The sequence below is a fragment of the Amia ocellicauda genome, chromosome 3, assembly GCF_036373705.1.
Source record: "Amia ocellicauda isolate fAmiCal2 chromosome 3, fAmiCal2.hap1, whole genome shotgun sequence".
NCBI lineage: Eukaryota > Metazoa > Chordata > Actinopteri > Amiiformes > Amiidae > Amia > Amia ocellicauda.
In genome coordinates, this window is record NC_089852.1 from 37,228,527 (window position 1) to 37,250,688 (window position 22,162).

The following is a 22,162-nucleotide window of genomic DNA, read 5'->3' on the forward strand; positions in this document are numbered from 1 at the left end:
AAACTCCCAGGGGGCACGCGTTGGACATCATTTGGTGATACTAAAATAAAGAAGAAAAGTAAAACATCACAGCTATGTATTTAAGCATTATTGGGTGTTTTTAAGGGGAATTCCCTTACAGCTGTCAGTGCAGAAAGGATTAAGCTTAAGCCAAGTCTGCATTTTAAAAGAGGAACTTCACTTGAAAACACTGAAGAACATGTATGAACTATTTAAAAAAATGTATCTTCTGAAAAGTTTTAAATTCTTGTATGAAAACAAATGAGTGATACTAAAAAGGTGTTAATTACTGTAATTTGTTCTTTTCTAGAGCTGCCATTTTTAGTTTCACACACTAGTAACAAAGTGTGAGATAATTTTTTTATGATCTCGGCAGTAGCACAAAAAAACAGGCAGTTGTTTGGGAAATAAAATAAAACATATACACCTCTACCTTGACATAATGCGGTCCTTGGGAGTCAAAAACCCTTCCCATGTTAATTGCCATTCACATTGAACACAGCTCAAATGCCGCGTGCAATTTGTTTCTAGTGTACCAAGGCAGTTTTTCACTGGATGGTTGGATTAACCTGTAAAATGTCTATTATTATTTAACTCTGAAATGTTTTACTTGGTAATCAATAATGTTCAAATAAAATACTTAAGAACATAAGAAAGTTTACAAAGGAGAGTATGGTATTCGACCCATCATGCTCATTTGGTCTCCATTAATAACTAAGTGATCAAGGATCCTATCCAGTATATTTTTAAATGTTCCCAAATTTTCAGCTTCAACCACATCACTAGGGAGCTTTTTCCAGATTGTGACGCCTCTCTGTGTGAAGAAGTGTCTCCTGTTTTCCGTCTTGAATGCCTTGAAGCCCAATTTCCATTTGTGTCCCCGGGTGCGTGTGTCCCTGCTGATCTGGAAAAGCTCCTCTGGTTTGATGTGGTCGATGCCTTTCATGATTTCGAAGACTTGAATCAAGTCCCCACGTAGTCTCCTCTGTTCCAGGGTGAAAAGGTTCAGTTCCTCAGTCTCTCAGTAGGACATTCCCTTCAGACCTGGAATAAGTCTGGTTGCTTAATTACTTAATATTACATTGATGCCACAGAATGCAATCATGTGCTTTGGCCTGCAACGAAACGGCTTTGCAATGCAATCCTGAAACTTCCAGCTTTGATACATTGCTAATAATCTTGACAAAGGTCACACATTACATATTCATTGACCTTGGGTTCTGGGTTCTAATTCATAATCTCTGGACCAGATCTCTTATTAGCTGTGCATTGTAAAAACACACGTGTCTTCAAGTACATGTTGTTTAGGAATGTTGCACAGTGACTACCAAGAAGCCCGTCATGCATACATGGTTGAAGGATAACCCCAAATGCCAACATCAGATTTTTCAAAACTATTGCATTTACACAGAACTGTTAGGGAGTTTACCATTCAAAATAGATTTTAAATGTCAAAGAACAAATAAGTAACCATATTTACTGAATCACCCAGACTTTTACTTCTCCTTTTGAGTTAGAAAGTGACATACTGGTAATCCACCCTTCTCTGGAGAAGAAAAAATGATTCTCGTAAAGCCCTTGGAAACAGGCAAGAAAAAAACAAAAACATTTAAAAAGCACATTATGTGTGTGTGTGTGTGTGTACTGAAAAAGCTTTGTGGCTGCACTCTGCGAGGGACACTGTGTAGGCTAAACACTTGTTCCTCATTCCAAAAACCTCAAACAAAAATGTCGACATGGTTATAGTGGGTCCACCCATATTCTGGGTCCACAGTAATGTTAATAGTATGATCTCATTCACACCTAGAATATATTGTGCAATATTACTGCAACTGAACTACGCTGAACGTATATGCAAATATGTATGTATTATGTATAACACCATCTCGTGTAAACACATCAAACACAATTATAATCAGAGCAATGACTGCAGGCTAAATTTAAAAATCAAACGGGAACTGCACATTGCTGTCACAATCTGCGCAGCCAGCATATTTGCAGCAGTGGCTTAGGCTGTGCCTGCTCAAAAAACAAACACAAATAAAACCAATCCAAACAACACCAAGGAAGTGCAGGCTGTTATACATTGTAATTGTTAAAATTGTCAGTGAATATAAATAAATGAAATACTTTATTACATATGACAGTTCTGTTAACTTTGAAGTCTGCATTTCTGAATGATTGGGTCCTTTCTCTGTTTAGTACGCTGTGTAGTGACTTTTTCTTACGTAGACTGTAGCCATTCACTGTGAGCTACGCAGTAAATGGACACTAGGTGCTCTGTGAATGGCAGTAAGTAAGAGGTGTTGCACTGGTAACAACGAAAGCTTGTGTGTGGATACAGCAGCCGCGGAGCTGCTCTTCATGGCCGATTGCGTTAATGGTTATTTTTCTCATTTATTTTACATGTTTTAACAGGGGTCCTGTTTGGTCTAATTCGGTAAGTTAGATTAGGTTATTTATATCCCATTCTGGATGCCTCTCTTGCCGAGTTTACTCAGACGAGCACTTTCAGGATTGCAGAAGACTGTTTCAGTTAATGTTTATTTAAAAAAAAGAGTTTATTTCCCCCCTTGCTATATACATTCAATACATTTAACAACAAGGGCTGTGCAGAACTGTTTCAACCGAATTAGTAAAGTGTCATCTATTTATTGTAGTCGGACTACTTTTAACGTGAGGTTCTTGATATGCTGAATTAGTGTTAAAACTGGTCAAATTATGTTATTATATTATTTTAAATACCCATGCAGATGAAACATCTCAATGATGTTATATCCGGATGTAATATACATCTATGTTAACTGGGGAGAGCATGAGAATATATTTAGTTTAGTTTGCTCAATTGACTGTATTCACTTTCTAAAATCTCCCTTCACTTTCAAAATATGTGTTCAAAGTGACTCTTGTACTGCATAAAGAAATCCACAATATCTGTATGCTGTCATGGCTCCCTTTCCTGGGGAAGATTTTTTTTGAATCATTATTACATTACATTACATTACATTATTTGTCATTTAGCAGACGCTCTTATTCAGGGCGACTTACATTTGTACCCATTTATACAGCTGGGCATTTTACTGGAGCAATCTAAGTGAAGCACCTGCTCAAGGGTACAACAGCGCTGCCCACCTAATGATAATGTTCTTTAACCTTCTCATTATGTTTTATTTATATTTACTCAGTGAATAAGTGAAAGATGCCACTTGGAGAGGGAGATACAAGGAAGCAATTCATCCTCAATACAACTGCAAACTATTTTGGCCTTCAACCCTCGGACCCAGCTGTCCTGTCGCTGAGCCACTGCGTGGAGTTGAACAATTTTTTAGACGATGGCAATGAATTTGTGCTCTCTGTGCATAAACCAGATGATGAACTGCTTATGTCCAACAAGGTGAGCAATAATTATCAATACTATTTATAATTTAGCTAAAATCACTTATTTAGCTGGCTTTACATTATGTAGATCTCGACTACTACCAGTTGACATATTTAGATTTTGTGACTGGGTGTTTGGTTGTTTGATTTCATTTTTACTGGGTCTTATCAACAATAACATTTACAAGAAAAAACATCCCTTGTATTGTCTGTGATGCACTGTAATAATTTTAAAAATTGATTTTTTAGGGGGTTGTGCTTTCATTTGCAGGTAGATTCAGACAACCCCCAAGACAAGGTGCTGGTATTCTTCAAACTGCGTCCTGATGTGATAACAGAAGACAATATCCACAGAAATGTCTTGGTCTCGTCCATGTTGGATTCCCCCATTAACTCCCTGTATCAGGCTGTGCGCCAGGTGTTTGCACCTGTCCTTCTAAAGGTGGGTCCTGTATATTCCCACATTCAGTCTTCACATTTATTTCTCTGTAATGTTTCCCAAAATGCAGTACTTAAACCTATGTGACACTGTGCTTTTTGATTCGGAAGGATGAGAAGTGGAGTAAGAACTTTGATCCAAAACTCCAGAACCTTCTAACCGAGCTGGAAGTAGGCCTGGGCTCAGCTGTGAGGAGATTAGATCCAAGTTACCCTACAAAGAGAAGTTGGAAAGAAGATGATGTTTTGGGTATGTAGATTTGTACCTCTTCTTTAACTGTACCAGTGAATTTATCTGACTGTCATGAGCTTCCACTAATTTACTAGTATAAGTTATGAGTTTCCCCAATTAATTTGTTCCATATTGGGACCATTATGTTTAAGAAAACTGTTGAAATGAAATGTTTTTTATACTACAGTCCATTGTCAGAGTTTAGAACGGCAAATGTCTCACAGTGTTTCCTCTTTGCTCCAGGTATTTTAACACCATGTGATGAATTTCAGTATTGGGCAGATCTCTCCAGGGCTGCGGGGAAGTCCAGTATCAAGGAGAGGGCAGCTCATTTCAGTAATCTTTTTCAACAAATCGAAAAGGTTTTTGCACGTTCTCCTTATTTTCCTTGATTTATCAGGGGTGAAAGCATTGTTCATTACTGAGAATAAATACTGAATACTGAATACATAAATAATGAAATGCCTAAGTTACAATAGCAATTCTTATTTTGTTTGACAGGATTACAGCTATCTGGAAAGTGTTTCGTTATCTGATGCTGTAGATTTGGTGGATGTCACAAGGGAAACCGTGGATGATGTTTGGAGACAAACTGAGTACGATCCTTACCCAGAATCACGCATGCAGCGTTTAATGGATGTCATAGGTATGGAACTTGAATAGAACAGGGGAGCTGAATAGGGCAAATGCTGTTTAAAGTACTTTCTTAAAACCACTGATCAATAGTGAAGATCCGAGAGAAGCTGATTTAACACTCAGCTCTCCTTATCACAATCGCCAAATGACATGAGCTGGGATAGGGAGGCCCCCAGATAATTTTTTTTTTTTTTAATCAGAACCTTTTTGTTTTGACTGGTCTCCATTATGAGTCATAAATGTCTTACTTTGACTCCTAGTCTTTTCCCTGTGGTGCTTATTGTCAAACAAGATAAAGAAGTGATTAAGTATTGATAATGTCTTATTTTCCCTGTCTGTTGGATGATGTATTGCAGGCTCCGCCCTGGGCAGGTATGTGCAGAAGAAGCTGGGCTCCTTGAAGCTCTGGGATGACGTCTTTCTCTCTGTAAAGGAGAGCCTAAGGGCTGGCATTACTGTCTGTGAGCAGTGGGTCGGGTGTTGTGAACATCTGACTGGGGAGCTATGGAAGCGCTACACCCCACATCAGTGGCAGGGCGACAAATATTACCCACAAGGCCTTGGGAAGTTGGTGAAACGTCTTGAAGAGGTTCATAGTTTTAGTTATTACAGTTATTATGTTATGTAAAGCTTACCACACATACAGACGACAGTTGTGCAATTGATGACAATTTTCATATAATAGTATATATAATTTAGGAATAATTTATATCATTAATTGTGAGAATGTCGGGCAGTGTGGATGTGATCAGGTGTCATTCTCACTATAGGTCTTAACTATACGTATCATCCATGAGAAGCTACTACGTCTCTTGCCAGCTGATAAACAGCAAGTGCTCTCCACGGCCCGCATTTTTGAACCATTTGCGGGGCTCAATCCCCTGCACTACAACCCCTACACTGAGGTGAGTCACGTTTCTATGTGCAATCTGAGAGCTTCAGACCGTATCAAAGCACGTTTTATAATGTTTGCCGCCACCCAGAACTTTACAGCTCTTCTGATGCGTTTTTTTTTCAATTACAATGAGGAAATGAAAGACTTTTAAAGCTGAATGTGTGTGTTGTCAACCTTAAAGGACACTAAGGCAAATTAATATTGCAACGGAAGTCCTAGACAGAAGTCCTTCCCTGTAGGTTTGAGCACAATCCTCTTTTTGTCATTTCCAGCCTCTGTGGAAAGCGGCCGTGTCCCAGTTTGAGCGAGCCATTGAGCCTGCAGAACAGGAGATTGCCAGCAAGTTGAAAGCCTGTATTGTAGATGTTCAAGAACACCCACAGCAGGTAACCATTTCCTCTTGTGGTCGGTGGCTGTTGGCTCTGTGATTCTGTGCACTTTAAGATGCGGTTTGCTTTTGAAGTTTTGAGTTTTCCAGCCAGACTTAAGAGAAGCTGAAGCTACGTGAGGTGATTTCCAGAGAAGAGGCTCTGAGAGGTTGTTGAAAGGTGTCTGCTAAACAACCATGCCTGGTAACATCCTCTCAGAGCTAGCATTTTGTGTGTCAGCCTCCACACACGATTTTGAAACAATCTTAAAGAGCTGATGAAGCAGAATGTACTTCAACAATCCCTTCATCTAGAGCTGCGACAAAATAACAGGAAGTTATCAAAGCCCAAGTTACCTAATTTTCATAGATGAAGTATGGTTTTGTTGCCGTTGGCAGTCTGATTTAAAATGCTGCTGAAAGAGTACACAGTGCAGTTCCTGACACAATGTTGTGATAACATTTCAGAACGTGCCGATGTTGAAATAATATCCCGGACGTTTTTCTTTCTGTTACTCACATCCGGAGGAATTTTTTTAACTTAAGTTACGAGCCCAAAACCATCATTGCACTCCTGTGTGCTTCCCTAATAGGAGTGATGTCAGACGGATGCAACAGTACAAGCTGTCGCCTGTGTTGCTCTGGACTTATAAGTGACAATTGCGACATATCAGCAGTACAATTGGCCAGTGTTGTACTTAAACAGACTAAACAACATGCAGTGATGCTGTAATAATGCAATTCATCAGATCCCTGCCTACCCTTTCACTAGTACTACAGAAATAACTAAAACAGTACTTTTTATTTCAGCTCCTGCAAACCTTCCAGAAATATAAAGAACTGATAAAAAGGCCAAACATTAGTAAGGATTTGCTCTCGGAGAGGGAAACATTACTAGCAAGACTAATAGACTACACTAAAGGTATGCTGAGGTTCACATACTTCCTGTACCTTCATCAGTTTCCTGTGCAAGGTGGACAGTGTTTAAAATTGACATTTGAAACAATGTAAAACATTATAAACTGCAGGAAATACAATCCTGCTGGAAGTTATATTTGCTTATTTATTATTTATTTTTTCATTTTATAAAATACTTCTTTGAAGGCAGCTAACTGGTATTTAACAGCACAGTATTGTTATAATGAATATTACTCACTTTGTTTTATTTAGGTTATTAACCAGTGTTTTCATGTCCTGAGTCAGGCCTTCGCACAGACTTTGAGAATCGCTGTCATGGGGTCCCCGGAGAGAAATCGGGACCCCTTGCTGGCAGAAACCTCCCTGAAGTTGTCAATAACATTGTGTGGGTCCGGCAGCTGGTTTTAAAGGTAATGTCCTCAATTCAGAAAAGTAATATGAAATCACTGTACTTAATATTTAAGAGCTTAGGCCTTCACCTAATTGTTTTGTTTGTTTAATGTGCTTAAGTGGGAATATACCATAATGTTAAAGCTTTTCTCTTTCTTTCCTGCTGTGGATTACTTTTCGTATAGGTGGAGGATTCCATCAAAATATCTGGGGCCCTCCTGTCCGATCTGTCTGGGTTTCGCTCCTTCGTGAAGTACTCGGACGATTTGCAGGAACAGCTCCGGGCCTACGAGCAGGATCAGTTTGACGATTGGTCCAGAGAGATCCAATCAGGACTGACTGATCCAAAATCTGGCATCAGGTAGGAGGCCTCTGAGGGTGTGGACTGGAGCTGCAGCTGGGGTTGGGTCGGAAAAAACCCTTAACGTGTCAATCCTATGTAGCTCGTTTCCCTGTGCTTTGACACTTACAGACTCTGTATGACACGGGTTTACATGCATCCTCAGCCCTTTCATGTGTTAACCAGTTTATCCACGGGAGATTTAACGCGATCCTCGCTCTCGCAGTTTGCAAGCCAGTAACCGTGTGATGGAGCTGGATCATACTGATGGCACGCTTAAGATCCAGTACTCGGACCGCCTGGTGACTCTCCTGAGGGAAGTACGTCAGCTCACTGCCTTGGGGTTCGCAATTCCTGCTAAAATCCAGCAGGCCTCCAGCACCGCAGAGAAATTTTACAGACAGGCTGTCATCCTCAAACAGGCAAGTTCGTGGAAAGACATTAACAAGGTCTACTACTACTGCAGAGTTGTGTGGGGTAATTAATTGAGGTTGAAGTGTATTGATTGTGCGTGTTTGTGTCGCAGGTGTCTCATTTTTACAACACAATAGATCAGCAGATGATTCCCTCCCAGAGACCCATGATGTTAAACTATGCCTTGGCTTTTGAACAAGTCATTAAGGTAATTCAATACTGTGAATGTCAATTGTTATATGTCTTGCAGTTATTTAATTTTCTGTTTCATTTCACTCTTAAAAGGGCAGTTTAATGGTCATTTGAACGAAAGGGAACTTTAACAAGCAATTTCTTTACCCCTCGTTGGTTCCTCAAAATAAAATATAACCGTAGAAATCAAGACGGAGAAAAGGCATTGATGAAGGCCTCTCCTGTTTGATGTGCAATGGCTTGTTTTATTTCAGAATATCTCTATACTCTGATGCTTAATAACAGTATTTCCAAACCACGTGCCGAGATTCCCTGTTTTGTAAGGCATTTTCTTCTTATGCAGAATCCTAAAGCCCATTCCCGTGAGTCGGGGGAAAAGGTGCAGATAACCTGGGATAACCCAAAAGAACTGGAGGTGTACATCGGTAAACTGCAAACAGCTGCAGAGCGCCTTTCTACAGAGAACCGAAAACTGAGGACGTGGCATATGGACTTCACTGAAAAGGTACTTTTTTAATGTTGTTTTGCAGCGTGTGGTTTATATATGTACAATGTGCACAGGAAAGAGTTGAGAACATCCTATCGATAAAGATAAAGAAATGATCAATTTTAACCAATTCAGGGTCTTTCAAACCTGTTGAATTACTGCATTTAATGACACTTTAAAAGCACACGTGAGATATCATAGCTTAAACTGGATTTCAATGGCAATTCATTTATTATTTTTTGGTTTGTTTTTGTTGCAGCAGATTTGCTTTGGATCCTGTTATCTATGTATCTTTAGAATGATCAACATGTTCAAAAGGTCTATTTCAGACGTTTGGGTGTGCTCTTGTGCTCGATTCAAAGAATGCTTCACATCCTTCACAGATAGTCACCCTTATGAATGTTGATCTACTGCGGCACCAGCAGCGATGGAAAGATGGGCTACAGGAGCTGCGAACAGGCTTTGCCACTCTGCAGTCACAGGTGTGCACGGAATTATATGTTTTGCTTACATATATGTAGCATGTGCAGTCAGGACCCAGTGTGAATGCACATCCATGCCCAGAAAGGGATGATGTCACTGTATCATACTCCAGAACTGTGCACCCTGTGACGTATAGGTTTCTTTAAAGGTCAAAAGACTACTGTTAACATCTGTTCATGTCCCATGATGGGCGTGCACTTTTGTTCTCGACATTTGGATGGATTTCAAAATATGCAAGCTCATGACTCTAGGGAGCCGCGAACGCGTGTCATCACTGAGAGATGTCAAGCTTCACTTCCGCTCTGCTTGGCAACGTCCCAGGGAGTGCCTCCTGGTTCCGCACTGACACTCGCTCACTGACGCTGCAAACCGCACCAGAACTGATGCTTACCATTCAGTCGCTTGGCTGTGCTGTGCGTGCCTGTGGTTTTCAAAACAGGTGCATTTGCATATTTATACACGCTCCCTTTTGGCGCAGCATTCTTTGATCTGATTCGAACCCTGATGGGTAGCCAGTGTATCTGCGCCAGGCATGCAGTAATGTGTTTTTATTATCTATACCGAAGAGTGCAGTGTAAGCGATGTCTTTAGCTTGTCAATTACCTGACTTTTTACAATAGTCAAAGAAAACAATAAAATATGTATTTATGTAACTGTTAAGATGTATTTTTTTAATGTTGTATTTATTATTTTTAAATACAATTTGCATGCATGTGTAGGGCTTCCGCTCCAGTGACATGAAAGCATGGAGACAGCACTGGAATCATCAGCTCTACAAAGCTTTGGAGCATCAATACCAAGTCGGTCTGGAGGCACTCAATAAAAATCTCCCTGAAATAAATATTGATTTAACCTTTAAGTAAGTAGTTAATTTCTAAAGTGTCTTGTGTTTCCTGAGGTTTAGAGTGTGCATAGTATTATTATTTCTTAGCAGACACTGTTATAGTGGAATACATGGGAATGTTTAATTGTCTGCTTTGGTTTTTCAGTCAGGGTTGAAATTGTATCCGTTCTTTTGTGAAGTTCTACACGTTGTGATTTTTTTTCTCTTGAATTCTGCACAGGCAGGGGAGGCTACAGTTTAAGCCCCCCTTTGAGGAGGTCCGTGCCAAGTATTTCAGAGAGATGAAAAGGTTCATCTCTATTCCCAATCAATTCAAGGGAGTGAGTGAACCCGGCGAGGAGCTCATCTTCTCCATTATGATTGACAGAAATGCCAGTGGCTTTGTCACCATCTTCAGTAAGGCAGAAGACCTCTTCGGCCGGCTCGCCCTGGTGCAGGAGAAGTTCAAGGTTTGCCACATTTCCCTGTTGTCTGACATATTTAATCATTCAAAAGCGTTAGAGGCAAGAATGTGCATCAGGTATCTTGGTTCCTTTTCATTCTTAGTCTCTGTAATTTGTAAGTCAAGTAGAATACACATGAATTTAAATATGCAGTGTGTCTGTTATCTATATGATTTATATTTTGCATGTTAATCAATTCATAAATGTAGTAAGTTTATGGCACATGGTTTGTTTTACCATACTTATTTGACCATTTTCCAGAGTACAGGAATCACCATGCACAGCAGATTGTTTTTGTTTTTTTAAGTAAAACTGGTTTCTGAACAGTAGGCTATAGTTTATGTGACGTCTTGTTTTTGTGTGATCATAACGTAATGCTAAAACTGCAGGACTTTGCAATACCTTTCCCCAAATGTTTCTTAACTTCGAGGGGCTGCTTTTTTCTTTTCCCTTTTTATTTAACCCAGATGTATATGTGTTCATGTGTGTGTCTGTCTGTGTGGAAGTTTATGTGGCAGAGTGGCAAACCACAGTTTCTGCCACTGGTTTCACAATAATAACGAAACTATCTAAGGACAGATAAAAACAATAATATTGATATTATGCACTCACTGACCCATTCGCTAATCCCCTGAAATTGTCTATAAATACAGAGAAATGGCTGTAGTTTCCCTAAAAATTAAGCTGTACTTCTGGCAAGCCTCTCCAATATGTATTTTCAAATTCTTATTTACTTGACTGTTTTAAAGGCTATTCTTATTCCCATGTAAATGATCTTCCTTTACCAATCATGCTGTGCTTGTATTGTCAGGAGTGGGTTGTGTTGGGCCAAGTGGATATTGAAGCTTTGGTAGAAAAGCATCTCCACTCTGTCCAGGACTGGGAGAAGAATTTGAAGGCACTGAAAGCCAGAGGAAAGGAATCTGAACGCTTGCCGAGGTATTATATTCAACAATGTGCCGGAAAGAGAGAGCCTTGCAGGATTTTCTTCTCTCCTCAGTGTTTTTTTTTTCAGGAGTGTGTTATTATTATTTTTTTTTAATGTTGACTTTGTATTGCTTTTTTTCTTTGTTCAGCTAAAATACTTGTATTGCTTCACTGAACCAGCAAATGGCATTGCAGGATAACTGCTCACGGTTCCCACCTCAGGTTTGCTGGGAAGTGTGTGTATTGCTGTGTGAGAACAAGCAGTGCAATTATTGAGAATCGTTAAAATGCAAAACCATTTGTGTAGATTTATCCCACTTTCAAGTATTAAGCAGATGTATATCAGCATCTGTTTTCAAAGTAATTGAGGTTTGCCTTTGAGTTCCCCCTGGGATTAACCTACCTGCTGGATATTGATTTATGTTTAAGACATCTGCTTAAAATGTTGCTAAGTTTTCTGTGGTCCCTTAATTTGTTTTACCCTCCATTTTACATTTTACAGCACAGAGAAGGTGGATTGTATTACAATCAATTGTGATCCTGTAAAGGCTGTGATTGATGACTTAATTCAGAGGTTGTTTGATGCTCTTCTCATGTCTTTGAGGAAATCTATTCAAGGTAAAACTCATTGGCACAGTAATTGAATGCAATACTGAAAACACAAAATATGTATAATTCATAGAGAATATTGAAAACTGTATAATTGGATTATGTTTGGTTGCTTGGTTCTTGAGGGATAAAAGCACCTTGTCCTTGGGATTTGCGTACGTGATGTGTACAGCCATCCTTTACTTATTGATGTGTTCTTCTTCACTTCAGCTCATCTGCAGGAAATTGACACATTTGTTACCCAAGCAATGGAAACCTTATCAACTAGACCCGAAAGCATTGATGAGATTGGCGAGGCTAACATCAAGCATGGGGAGCTGCAAGCTAAGAAGCCTGAAGTAAAGATTTCGCCTTTTGTGAAGATGTTTATTCAGAATTATCATTACCACTGAATTCTAAGCCGTTTACAAATTATAACCACATAAAACAATGAAAGTGCTACCGCCCCCGCCTGTAATCTAGATTGTTTTCAATGTGTGGGAAGTAATAAAAAGATGTCACTTCAGATATTTTATTTAAATTCCCACACATTTCAGTTTTCTGATTGGGTACCTCATACAGTGAGGTAGAATTCTTATTCCCTATGACATGAATTTGGAAGTCAGCTGTAGGCCCAGGCTGATGCATAAATATGTGATCTTGGTTTAGGAATTGATTGAGTTCTCATTGTTCCTTGATCATCTTTGTTTTCATCCAGATTTTACCACTATTTCAAGAAGCTGAAGAGAAAAACCGCCTGCTGCGCTCAGTCGCCGGAGGGGGTCTTGATACCATCAGTATGCTGAGAGCGAAGTGGGACAAGTTTGAGCTGATGATGGAGAGTCATCAGCTCATGATCCAAGAGCAGGTATGGAGCAGACAACCATAGATATGGGAATTGAGCTTTGAAACAATCTGAGCAATAATCACTGAATCCACTCTAAGGAGATTTGACTTCTCTTTGTTGTCATATTGATACAGTTGATGTATTTTTGTCTCTTGTGTGCAAGGTGGAGGTGATGAAGTCCAATGCAGAGTCTCGGATCAAAGTGTACCTGCAGGATCTCGAGAAGTTTAAAGCCCGCTGGGATCAGCTGAAACCCAACGATGACATAATTGAATCTGGAGATCAGGATGCCCTTCAGAAGTGTGTCCAGACCATTAAAGATAAAAAGATGGAATTCGGTGAACTGGAAAATACAAGGAAAAAGCTTGTGTGAGTATCATACGGGATTATGCAATATTTCCTATCGATTTGAAAATTGTTTCTACTTTTACTTGACATTTTCTCATGCCTTTAGTGAGGATTGCCGTCACTTTGATTTGGAAGAGCCTGACCTTTCCCTCGCACACGAGATTGTCAAAGACATTGAGGAGTTTTCAGAAATGTGGTCCCTGTATGAAGAGTTCCAGGAAGGACTTCTGGAGAAAACCAAGGAAGACTGGATCACTTTCAGGTCTGAGTTTTACACGTGTATATGTGAAAGGCTCAAACGCAAAAGGGCTTACATCAGACAAAAGTGGCTTATTTTCCTTGTACTTCTACAGGAGCAAGACGTATATGTTTGAAGAGTTCCTGTTCATGTGGCAAGACAAACTCCGAAAACTAGAGGAGCACTCAACGATGTCTGTAAAACTACACAAGGAAATTGACAAATACAAGGTAGGGATATGTATTTGACAAAAACAACCCATTCCGGGTACTTTAACCTCAGAATAGGCCAAGAAACCCTTATCTTAAATGACCTTGTACAGTATTGTTTTCTGTCCATAAGGAATAAATGCACTGTACCCTATTAATGTGCACTGCCGTTGTGTAGATGGTGGTCCCGGTGCTGAAGTACGTGAGGGGAGAGCATCTCTCCCAGGATCACTGGCTCGATCTCTTCCGTCTCCTCGGGCTTCCCAGAGGCAGCACCCTGGAGAAGCTTGTGTTTGGGGACCTGCTCAGAGTCACAGATATGATTGTGGAGAAGGCAACAGAACTGAAAGTATGTGTTGAGTTTATTTTGAACTTGCTTCCATTGAAATAATTTTTTTTAATCAGAAAGGCAATCACTCTAATGCTTCTGTGCTTTTTTCTGTCAGGACCTCAATAACCGGGCCCAGGCCGAGGTCACTATTCGAGAGGCTTTACGTGAGCTTGACTTGTGGGGCATTGGAGCTCTGTTCTCCCTGACTGACTACGTGGACAGTCAGAGCAGAACCATCAAGCTCATCAAGGACTGGAAGGATATTGTCAACCAGGTGGGGGACAACCGCTGCCTCCTACAGTCCCTGAAGGACTCTCCGTATTACAAGGGCTTCGAGGACAAGGTGTCCATCTGGGAGACCAAGCTGGCAGATCTGGACGAGTACCTCCACAACCTTAATGCTACCCAGAGGAAGTGGGTGTATCTGGAGCCGATTTTCGGTCGTGGAGCATTGCCCAGAGAGCAGGCACGGTTCAAGAGAGTGGATGAAGATTTCAGGTCAGAATCTACGCTGTTTTAGGTGTTTCCTATGGTTTCACCTGTCAGAGCTCTTGCTAAAGTAGTGTGCATTGTATGAGGAGTATAATGAAGTGGCTGAAACCCAAGCATTTTCCTTTCTTTTGAAGTGCACTGCTTGTGTTTCTCTAGGTCTATCATGTCCGACGTGCAGCGGGACAGCAGAGTGACCTCGCTGAGTTCCCGAGCAGGGATCAGGAGTTCTCTGGTCACTCTACTGGACCAGCTGCAGAGATGCCAGAAGTCACTCAATGAATTCCTAGAGGTAAAGCTACTGTTTATGTAACATCAGAAAGGAATGTTAGCATTCAGAGAACAAGGAAGAGTAGTGCATCTGAAGCATTCAAATATGATAATAACAATCATAAAATGACCTTGCCTTTAAATAGCTTTTTTGATTCTGAAGAATCCCACAGCACAGCACATGTGGGAGGGCAGTCATTAAGGCACCATTGATGTGCGGTGCTCTCGAGGGGAGGGGAGGGCAACTGCTCTGCGCCTGCAAAGCAAATAAGGGAATAAAGTGAGGAACTACTTGGCCAATTAATTGGAGAGGAAAACAAAGCAGGGGCTGATTGGAATGATGCCTTCGATACCAAGGTTTTCACACCCAGCCAGAAGTCTGTTTTGAGTGGATTGATTTTTTTAAAGCGGTTGGATGGATGTGTTGCCACTTTCAAGATGTTTTTGTCAGAATCACCATCAAGGCAAGATGGATGCTTTTCAAAGCAGGAAGCTGATACAGCCAAATGAGCGAGCGTTCCTAAATGAAGTGAACTTGAACTCATTGTTTGTGTCCGCAGGAGAAGCGCTCTGCCTTCCCACGGTTTTATTTCATTGGGGACGATGATTTACTGGAGATCCTTGGACAAGCGACCAACCCCATTGTCATTCAGTCTCACCTGAAGAAACTGTTTGCTGGTATGTTTGCCTTTTTCCTCTCAGTGAATGTCAGTGAATGGTGATCTTGCTCATTGCGATGGATACGGTCAGTGTTTTGTGGCCATGTGCTCTGAAGAGTGAGTCTGTTGTGCTTGTGGCGCTTTGCAGGGATCAGCAGTGTGGATTTTGACGAGGACTTTCAGCACATCACTGCGATTAAATCTCTTGAGGGCGAAGTTGTTCCTTTGAAAAACAAGGTTCGCATATCAAATGATGTTGAGGTGAGGAACGTTTAAGTTACCAATTTTTTTTTTTTTTTCTTCTTCTTAATTTTTCATGATGTACTTTTACTGAAATGTTTCCGCTGTTGTACCAAACAGGTCTGGCTTAGCGATTTATCTGCAGAAATGAAAGAAACGTTGAAACAGCTGCTGTTCGAGTGTGTTGCCGCCGGGAGACGCTCCGGTATCGATCCCTCGCGCTTTCCTTCTCAGGTATCCAGATCTCCTACAGTTTTCCTGTGAAGAGTTGACACCTTAAAGATAGCATATCAAAGCTCAGATTCTCCGAGAAGAAATTGGGTATTATATAACTAAGTTAAAGGGAGATGGAGACACACTGACTGTTCCTAAAACTGAATTCACTTAAATACATGACTAACTCTTGTGAGATTTAATCATTATTTCTACATGTTTTGTACAAAATGTTTTCAGATTTTGGGCTTAGCTGAACAGATTCAGTTCACAGAAGATGTGGAGAATGCCATTCAAAGTCAATCCCTGCCACAGCTGGAGGTGGAATTGATGGCCAAGCTGGAGCACTACACCAGTGTGGATACGAACGCGGAGGACTCTGGGAACACCGGTAAATTCTCCAAATGTTTTTTTTAATGTTTGCTATTGTCCTAAAGAAGGTTTTATCCACTTATGTTCTTGGGGGTCTTTGTTTTTGCAGATGCCACTGTTTTGCAGCTCAAATTGAAAGCTCTTATCTTGGATATCATTCATAATATTGAAGTTGTGAAGCAGCTTATCGATGCTCAGGTGCACAATAATGAGGCCTGGGTGTGGAAGAAGCAACTCCGATTTTATCTGAAGCAGGACAGGAAATGCTATATTCAAATGGTGGATGCTGAATTCCATTACACCTATGAATACCAGGTACAGAAAAAAATATCTAGTTCCAGTTTGTTTGTCTGCACTCGTTAACATACAAGTATGTATTATTTATTTATTTATTTATTTATTTATTTATTTAAGTAAGCCCAGTAATTCTGCATTTTTACAGTCAGACTATTTGACCACCAGATGGCATTGCATACTCAAGTAAAACAAATAATTAAAATGTACTGAGACGTGGATAACTTGGTGAAATATAGAAGGCAATAATCAGCATAATCTGTTGACAAAGTGAAACATTTCAACATTCTCAAATGAAAGCACAACAAAAACACCTATGACTGATAATTTTGCTGTAAACCTTCTCATTGAAATATCTCCTTGTTCTTATCTGGTCTGCACATCATCTGGGCTCCCTTTCAGCACAATGATTCTAATTTCAGCTTTCCTTTCAGTTTTCAGTCCTGTCGAACTCGTCTCATAGCATATCAAGGGGGAGTGCCAAGACTGGGGAATCAATTTATCTGTTGTTTCCTAAAGTAAATGAGATTAAATGTGGCTGTTGCTTATGCTGATTATATTGAAAATGTTATTCTTCACCCACAAATTGGTCCTTGGGGGTATGAATTGATGCGGATACTGCTTTGACAAATCAAATGTATCTGCTGCCTCTTTAAAAGGAAGCAATAATCTTCAAGAAGCTGCTATAATAGGGATACTGGTAACCTTGACATTTTTATAGAGGAAAGTGCTCAAATTTAAAAATTAACCAACAGTATTGGATGACACTAGTTGACGCATGAAATAATATTTCATTTGTTCAGCTTTAAGGAGGAAAAAAACTACAGGAGTGAAAATATTCCCTTGTGTCCGTAGTTTAACATGGAAGTGGCAGAATGTACCCTGGTAAAACAACCCTACATATTCAAACACGAGATGTAGCACAGTATCAATCTAGTCATCCTTATCGTACAAAAACCTGTGCCTTTCCAGTCAAGAGTGAAGTTTCAAAATGACACTAAATATACCACTGATTTTGCCAGAGATTAACTTCATTGAAATATTGCAGATAACGGTTCTCTGGGAGACGATTAAGACTGAAATGTTAACCACAGGTAGTGATACACGGCTAACCTTGTGTGACCAGATGACTGCAGTGTGTGCAGCAGTGATAGCGCACAGAGGGATATATTTCAGTGAGAGATATTTGCAGGGAAACTATATTAAAAAATAAATGCATAAACTGGGCACCATATTAATTCCAAACATGTTCTTTGGCCTATTTGATGTTCTATAAACTAATCGGCTTCAGTGGGTTTTCGTAATGCACTAAAAACTCTTTTGTCTGTGAAACAGTTTTGTGCGCGCTTGCATTGCCTTGCTGTGGAAGGTTAACTGCAAACGTCCTTTTTTATGTTGGCTCCCCTGTGCAGGGTAATGCGCCCAAGCTGGTTCACACTCCTCTGACAGATAAGTGTTATCTCACTCTGACACAAGCCATGAAGATGGGTTTAGGCGGAAATCCCTACGGACCTGCTGGGACTGGCAAAACGGAGTCTGTCAAGGCACTAGGTGGATTGTTTGGAAGACAAGTTCTTGTCTTTAACTGTGACGAGGTAAACGGACACATTACTGTACACACAGGCAGCCATGCCCTTTCTGTTTTTTTGTGCTTGTGCTGGAACTTGAAAGATATGCAACTGTGACTTGCACGTCTAATGAAGCAGGTCAGAGGACTGTGGATTGTTATCGCAAGCTATAAAGTTCAAACCACAGACCGTAATTAATGGATGCTGATGGCTTTCAGTTTTTTTTTTTTTCTTCTTCCATCCATTGGGTGAAAGAGTTTAGCATTCAAAGAAGTGTGCCAATAAAATTGTTCACAGACTTTATAAAAATAGGGCAGACAAGTGGTGTGAATCCTTTGTAAAATCATTGAATGCAGTTGTCTGGCTTTTAAAGTTATTTTTTTACAGAAAAAGGTAGCTCATATATTTATTTATTTTCCCTGAAAGGGCATAGATGTGAAGTCTATGGGGCGCATCTTTGTTGGTTTGGTGAAGTGTGGAGCCTGGGGCTGCTTTGATGAGTTCAATCGACTGGAAGAGGCCGTGCTGTCTGCTGTCTCAATGCAAATCCAGGCCATTCAGAACTCACTGAAAAACCAAAAAAATACATGTGATCTGCTGGGGAAAGAGGTGGGTACCCTAGACCTGGGTTTGGATTAGACACATGTATAACTTCCATCACAAATTAGCTATATGGGCACTGTTACTTCACAATGTCCAGCTATTTAGTCTTGTGTAACAGGTCAGTTGGTATTTTCTTTCCCTGGTAGGTGGAACTGGATCCAAATTCAGGCATTTTCATAACACTTAACCCTGCAGGCAAAGGGTATGGAGGACGACAGAAACTGCCTGACAATCTGAAACAGCTTTTCAGACCAGTGGCCATGTCGCGCCCTGACAACGAGCTCATTGCGGAAGTCATTCTGTACTCCGAGGGCTTCAAAGATGGCAAGATTTTAGGCCGAAAACTTGTTGCCATCTTTAATCTCTCCAGGTAAGTATTAGTTTACCCAGCAGTAAGCGTTGAAGAAATTGTGACCTCACGGCCTTGTGCAGCCAACCATAATTACTGTTGTGGAACAAAAGCGTATAAACATTCAAGATCGTTTTGTTGGGGATTTGACTGGGAATTTTGTTATTTGGACAGGAGCCCTACTGTTAAAGTAAGAAAGTCATTTGAAACAATGCCTCGATAAATGCATTAAGTTGTATCGGGCAAATGCAACAGGTTATCTTTCATAGCCATCAACCCAGCTATATCATGTTCTCTGTTTTCATTGTTTCAAATTCAAGTCTCAGTTACATTAAGTAGTGGTTCACTATAATGGGATATACCCCACTCACACCTGATCTTATATGGAGTTAAATGTGAAATGCTCCCCATAGCAATTGAAGTTTAGAGCCATATGCAGCCCACTGAAAATCAAGTTGACTTTTTTTTCTATTTTCACATTGGTTCAAACCTTTACCCCAGAGGGTCTTGGGCATCAGCTTTAAGCCATCGAGCCAATTTCCTTCCACTGTGAAGATGACGTTTTTTTTTTTTTTTTTTTTTAAATCAATATCCTGCAGCATGGGCATCTGGCATCCATTGCTTAATTTTGCAGTTCTCTTGAGGTTTAAGGTTATAAAAATAAAACTGATTTTTTAAGTTTGCATCTGTTGTTGTGCTCTTGTTGCTCAGGGAGCTGTTGACCCCACAGCAGCACTATGACTGGGGGCTGAGGGCTCTGAAGACTGTCCTGCGGGGCTGCGGGACTCTGCTGCAGCAGCACAAGAGAAATGAAGGGAGAGAGAAAAGTAAGTGTGATCAGTGGGCTTCTTCATTGGCCTTGTCCTTTGCAGTCTGTCTTCAGTGCCATATTTCTCTTTCATAGATCACTGAGCATAGGCAGGCCATTTCAGATATGTCAATATCTGCGTAATTTCTTATTTAACAAATGAGTGATCATTCTGAATTCAGATGGCTTTCACATGCATAGTGTGTTTTTTGCCTTAAATAAAATAGAAAGCTGACTAGCAGTAGCTTTTTCACTCGTTTTCATGAAAACTGCAGCTCCTTTCCTCCGAGAACCTTCTGCAGACAAAAGGTCAACAATTTAACTTAAATTATAACTTGAAATTATTGCAATAGATTAGAGTATACACCAGTAGAGTTATCATGAAATATGTAACTGTTTCTTTACTGTACTTTATGTATCTATAGTACATATTTTGCTCTTCATTATTATAACTGATCTATTTCAATATTAGATCTTATGGACACTTGTCCAATACATTTGCGCTCTCCTCATGCTCTCTTTCCTCTGTCCGTCCTCAGTTCAGGAGAGTCACATCGTGGTCCAGGCCTTGCGTTTGAATACCATGTCCAAGCTGACGTTCGCAGACAGCTCTCGCTTTGATGCCCTGGTGAGAGACGTCTTCCCTGGGGTCGACTTCCAGGATGTGGAGTATGAAAAGCTCACGGCAGCTTTACAAGCAGTCTTTGAAGAAGCTAAACTAGAAATAATCCCAAGTCAGGTATGGCTCTAAATATGGAAAATGGACACAAGAAATATACTGGTATAACCAAACTATGAATACCTGTATCAGTAAAGGCATTCGATACTTCTCACAATGTATTCAAAACAGTTCTGTGACATGGGAAGATGGCATGTCTGCTGTTATTATTTTTTCTTTGACCATGTATTTATTGGTTTTAACAACAAGCTATTTTATACGATTAACAATTGGTCATTTAGTAACTTGTTATTAGACATGTAATCGAGATAATTAGAACACTAGAACATCCAGTAATGGCTGGAAATAAAAATTACACCCTAGAAATAACAGAACAGCATGTGTTTTCCGTCAGCAGAAGTGAGCTGATTCCCCCTCTGTCTGCCTGCCCCTGGGGCCAGGCCTGGGGTGGGATCTCTCAAGCTCTCAATTTCTCAAGAATCTTTTATTCCATTCATTCAACCTCCTCTGCACTCTGATCCCAGGCTTCTCACATCTGTGCATCTAAAATGTATTGCTATACTAGTGTGGAATCCTAAAACACAATCACATCCCCACTAACAAACCCGCCGTGCCTTAGTTATCCACTTCGGTTCGTTGATGTCCCTGCAAAAAAGGAAGTGAACGTTCTTTTAATTAGACTTGTCTTCTGTTTTTGTTTTTCTCGTCGCAAAAGATCAAGAAGTCCCTGGAGCTGTACGAGCAGCTCCGGCAGAGGATGGGCGTTGTGATTGTGGGCCCCAGCGGCGCAGGAAAGTCGACCCTGTGGCGACTGCTGAGGGCAGCTCTGGGGAAGGTTGGCAAGGTGGTGAAGCAGTACACCATGAACCCCAAAGCCATGCCCCGGCAGCAGCTCCTGGGGCACATTGACATGGACACCAGGGAGTGGTCCGATGGCGTCTTGACAAGCAGCGCCAGGCAGGTTGTGCGTGAGCCCCAGGGTGAGAGCTTGTAGTCAAACACTTCTACTTCTGATGATATTTGTGAAATGCCACCAAACTAATAATCTGCACAACTTTTTAAATTTTTTATACACTATCTTTTGGAGTTCGGCTTAAGGGTCTATTTGAGAGAGTTTCTGTCTATCCACAGAAGTCAGCTCCTGGATTATCTGTGATGGGGATATAGATCCTGAGTGGATTGAGTCTTTGAACTCCGTGCTGGATGATAACAGGCTTTTAACCATGCCCAGCGGGGAAAGGATTCAGTTCGGGCCCAATGTTAATTTTGTTTTCGAGACCCACGACCTCAGCTGTGCCTCTCCAGCCACCATATCCAGAATGGGCATGATTTTCCTGAGGTGAGGAACTTGTTTTGAAAATCTGGTGTTATGGGGAAACTGCCTTCGTATTCACACAATATAACAATCTGTTTTTTATTGTTGTTGTTGATGATGATGATGATGTTTTAATTCACCGTGATGTTGTAGAATCCATGTTACATAAGTTATTTCTCAGTTTCAGTTTATTTATTAACTTTTCACAGCGATGAAGACACAGATGTCAATTCTCTGGTGAAATCGTGGTTGAAAAGCCAGTCTGATGAATGCAGAGGCAATCTGGAGAACTGGATTGCAGACTATTTTGACAAGGGTTTGAACTGGGTTTTGAAACAGGTTTGCTATTCATAATATT

General features: G+C 40.5%; 1 protein-coding gene across 1 annotated transcript in view; it reads left to right on the forward strand.

The window, feature by feature from the left end:
- The first annotated feature begins 2,333 nt into the window (after positions 1 to 2,333).
- The window catches only part of dync2h1 (dynein cytoplasmic 2 heavy chain 1), a 138,195-nt gene continuing 118,366 nt past the window's right edge, over positions 2,334 to 22,162 (forward strand). The window contains exons 1-41 of the mRNA XM_066699286.1: positions 2,334 to 2,440; positions 3,186 to 3,394; positions 3,650 to 3,820; positions 3,928 to 4,066; positions 4,292 to 4,410; positions 4,550 to 4,694; positions 5,041 to 5,273; positions 5,455 to 5,589; positions 5,852 to 5,965; positions 6,757 to 6,868; positions 7,150 to 7,274; positions 7,440 to 7,615; positions 7,821 to 8,016; positions 8,121 to 8,216; positions 8,544 to 8,705; positions 9,071 to 9,169; positions 9,890 to 10,029; positions 10,235 to 10,463; positions 11,269 to 11,396; positions 11,887 to 12,002; positions 12,204 to 12,331; positions 12,691 to 12,840; positions 12,983 to 13,188; positions 13,274 to 13,429; positions 13,521 to 13,635; positions 13,793 to 13,963; positions 14,061 to 14,443; positions 14,594 to 14,726; positions 15,265 to 15,382; positions 15,512 to 15,624; positions 15,724 to 15,837; positions 16,057 to 16,207; positions 16,298 to 16,503; positions 17,895 to 18,077; positions 18,477 to 18,659; positions 18,800 to 19,023; positions 19,714 to 19,829; positions 20,350 to 20,549; positions 21,205 to 21,469; positions 21,621 to 21,828; positions 22,014 to 22,143. Of these exons, the coding sequence (XP_066555383.1) occupies positions 3,200 to 3,394; positions 3,650 to 3,820; positions 3,928 to 4,066; positions 4,292 to 4,410; positions 4,550 to 4,694; positions 5,041 to 5,273; positions 5,455 to 5,589; positions 5,852 to 5,965; positions 6,757 to 6,868; positions 7,150 to 7,274; positions 7,440 to 7,615; positions 7,821 to 8,016; positions 8,121 to 8,216; positions 8,544 to 8,705; positions 9,071 to 9,169; positions 9,890 to 10,029; positions 10,235 to 10,463; positions 11,269 to 11,396; positions 11,887 to 12,002; positions 12,204 to 12,331; positions 12,691 to 12,840; positions 12,983 to 13,188; positions 13,274 to 13,429; positions 13,521 to 13,635; positions 13,793 to 13,963; positions 14,061 to 14,443; positions 14,594 to 14,726; positions 15,265 to 15,382; positions 15,512 to 15,624; positions 15,724 to 15,837; positions 16,057 to 16,207; positions 16,298 to 16,503; positions 17,895 to 18,077; positions 18,477 to 18,659; positions 18,800 to 19,023; positions 19,714 to 19,829; positions 20,350 to 20,549; positions 21,205 to 21,469; positions 21,621 to 21,828; positions 22,014 to 22,143 (6,483 nt within the window). The 5' untranslated portion in view covers positions 2,334 to 2,440; positions 3,186 to 3,199. The remainder of the gene's footprint in view (positions 2,441 to 3,185; positions 3,395 to 3,649; positions 3,821 to 3,927; positions 4,067 to 4,291; positions 4,411 to 4,549; positions 4,695 to 5,040; positions 5,274 to 5,454; positions 5,590 to 5,851; positions 5,966 to 6,756; positions 6,869 to 7,149; positions 7,275 to 7,439; positions 7,616 to 7,820; positions 8,017 to 8,120; positions 8,217 to 8,543; positions 8,706 to 9,070; positions 9,170 to 9,889; positions 10,030 to 10,234; positions 10,464 to 11,268; positions 11,397 to 11,886; positions 12,003 to 12,203; positions 12,332 to 12,690; positions 12,841 to 12,982; positions 13,189 to 13,273; positions 13,430 to 13,520; positions 13,636 to 13,792; positions 13,964 to 14,060; positions 14,444 to 14,593; positions 14,727 to 15,264; positions 15,383 to 15,511; positions 15,625 to 15,723; positions 15,838 to 16,056; positions 16,208 to 16,297; positions 16,504 to 17,894; positions 18,078 to 18,476; positions 18,660 to 18,799; positions 19,024 to 19,713; positions 19,830 to 20,349; positions 20,550 to 21,204; positions 21,470 to 21,620; positions 21,829 to 22,013; positions 22,144 to 22,162) is intronic.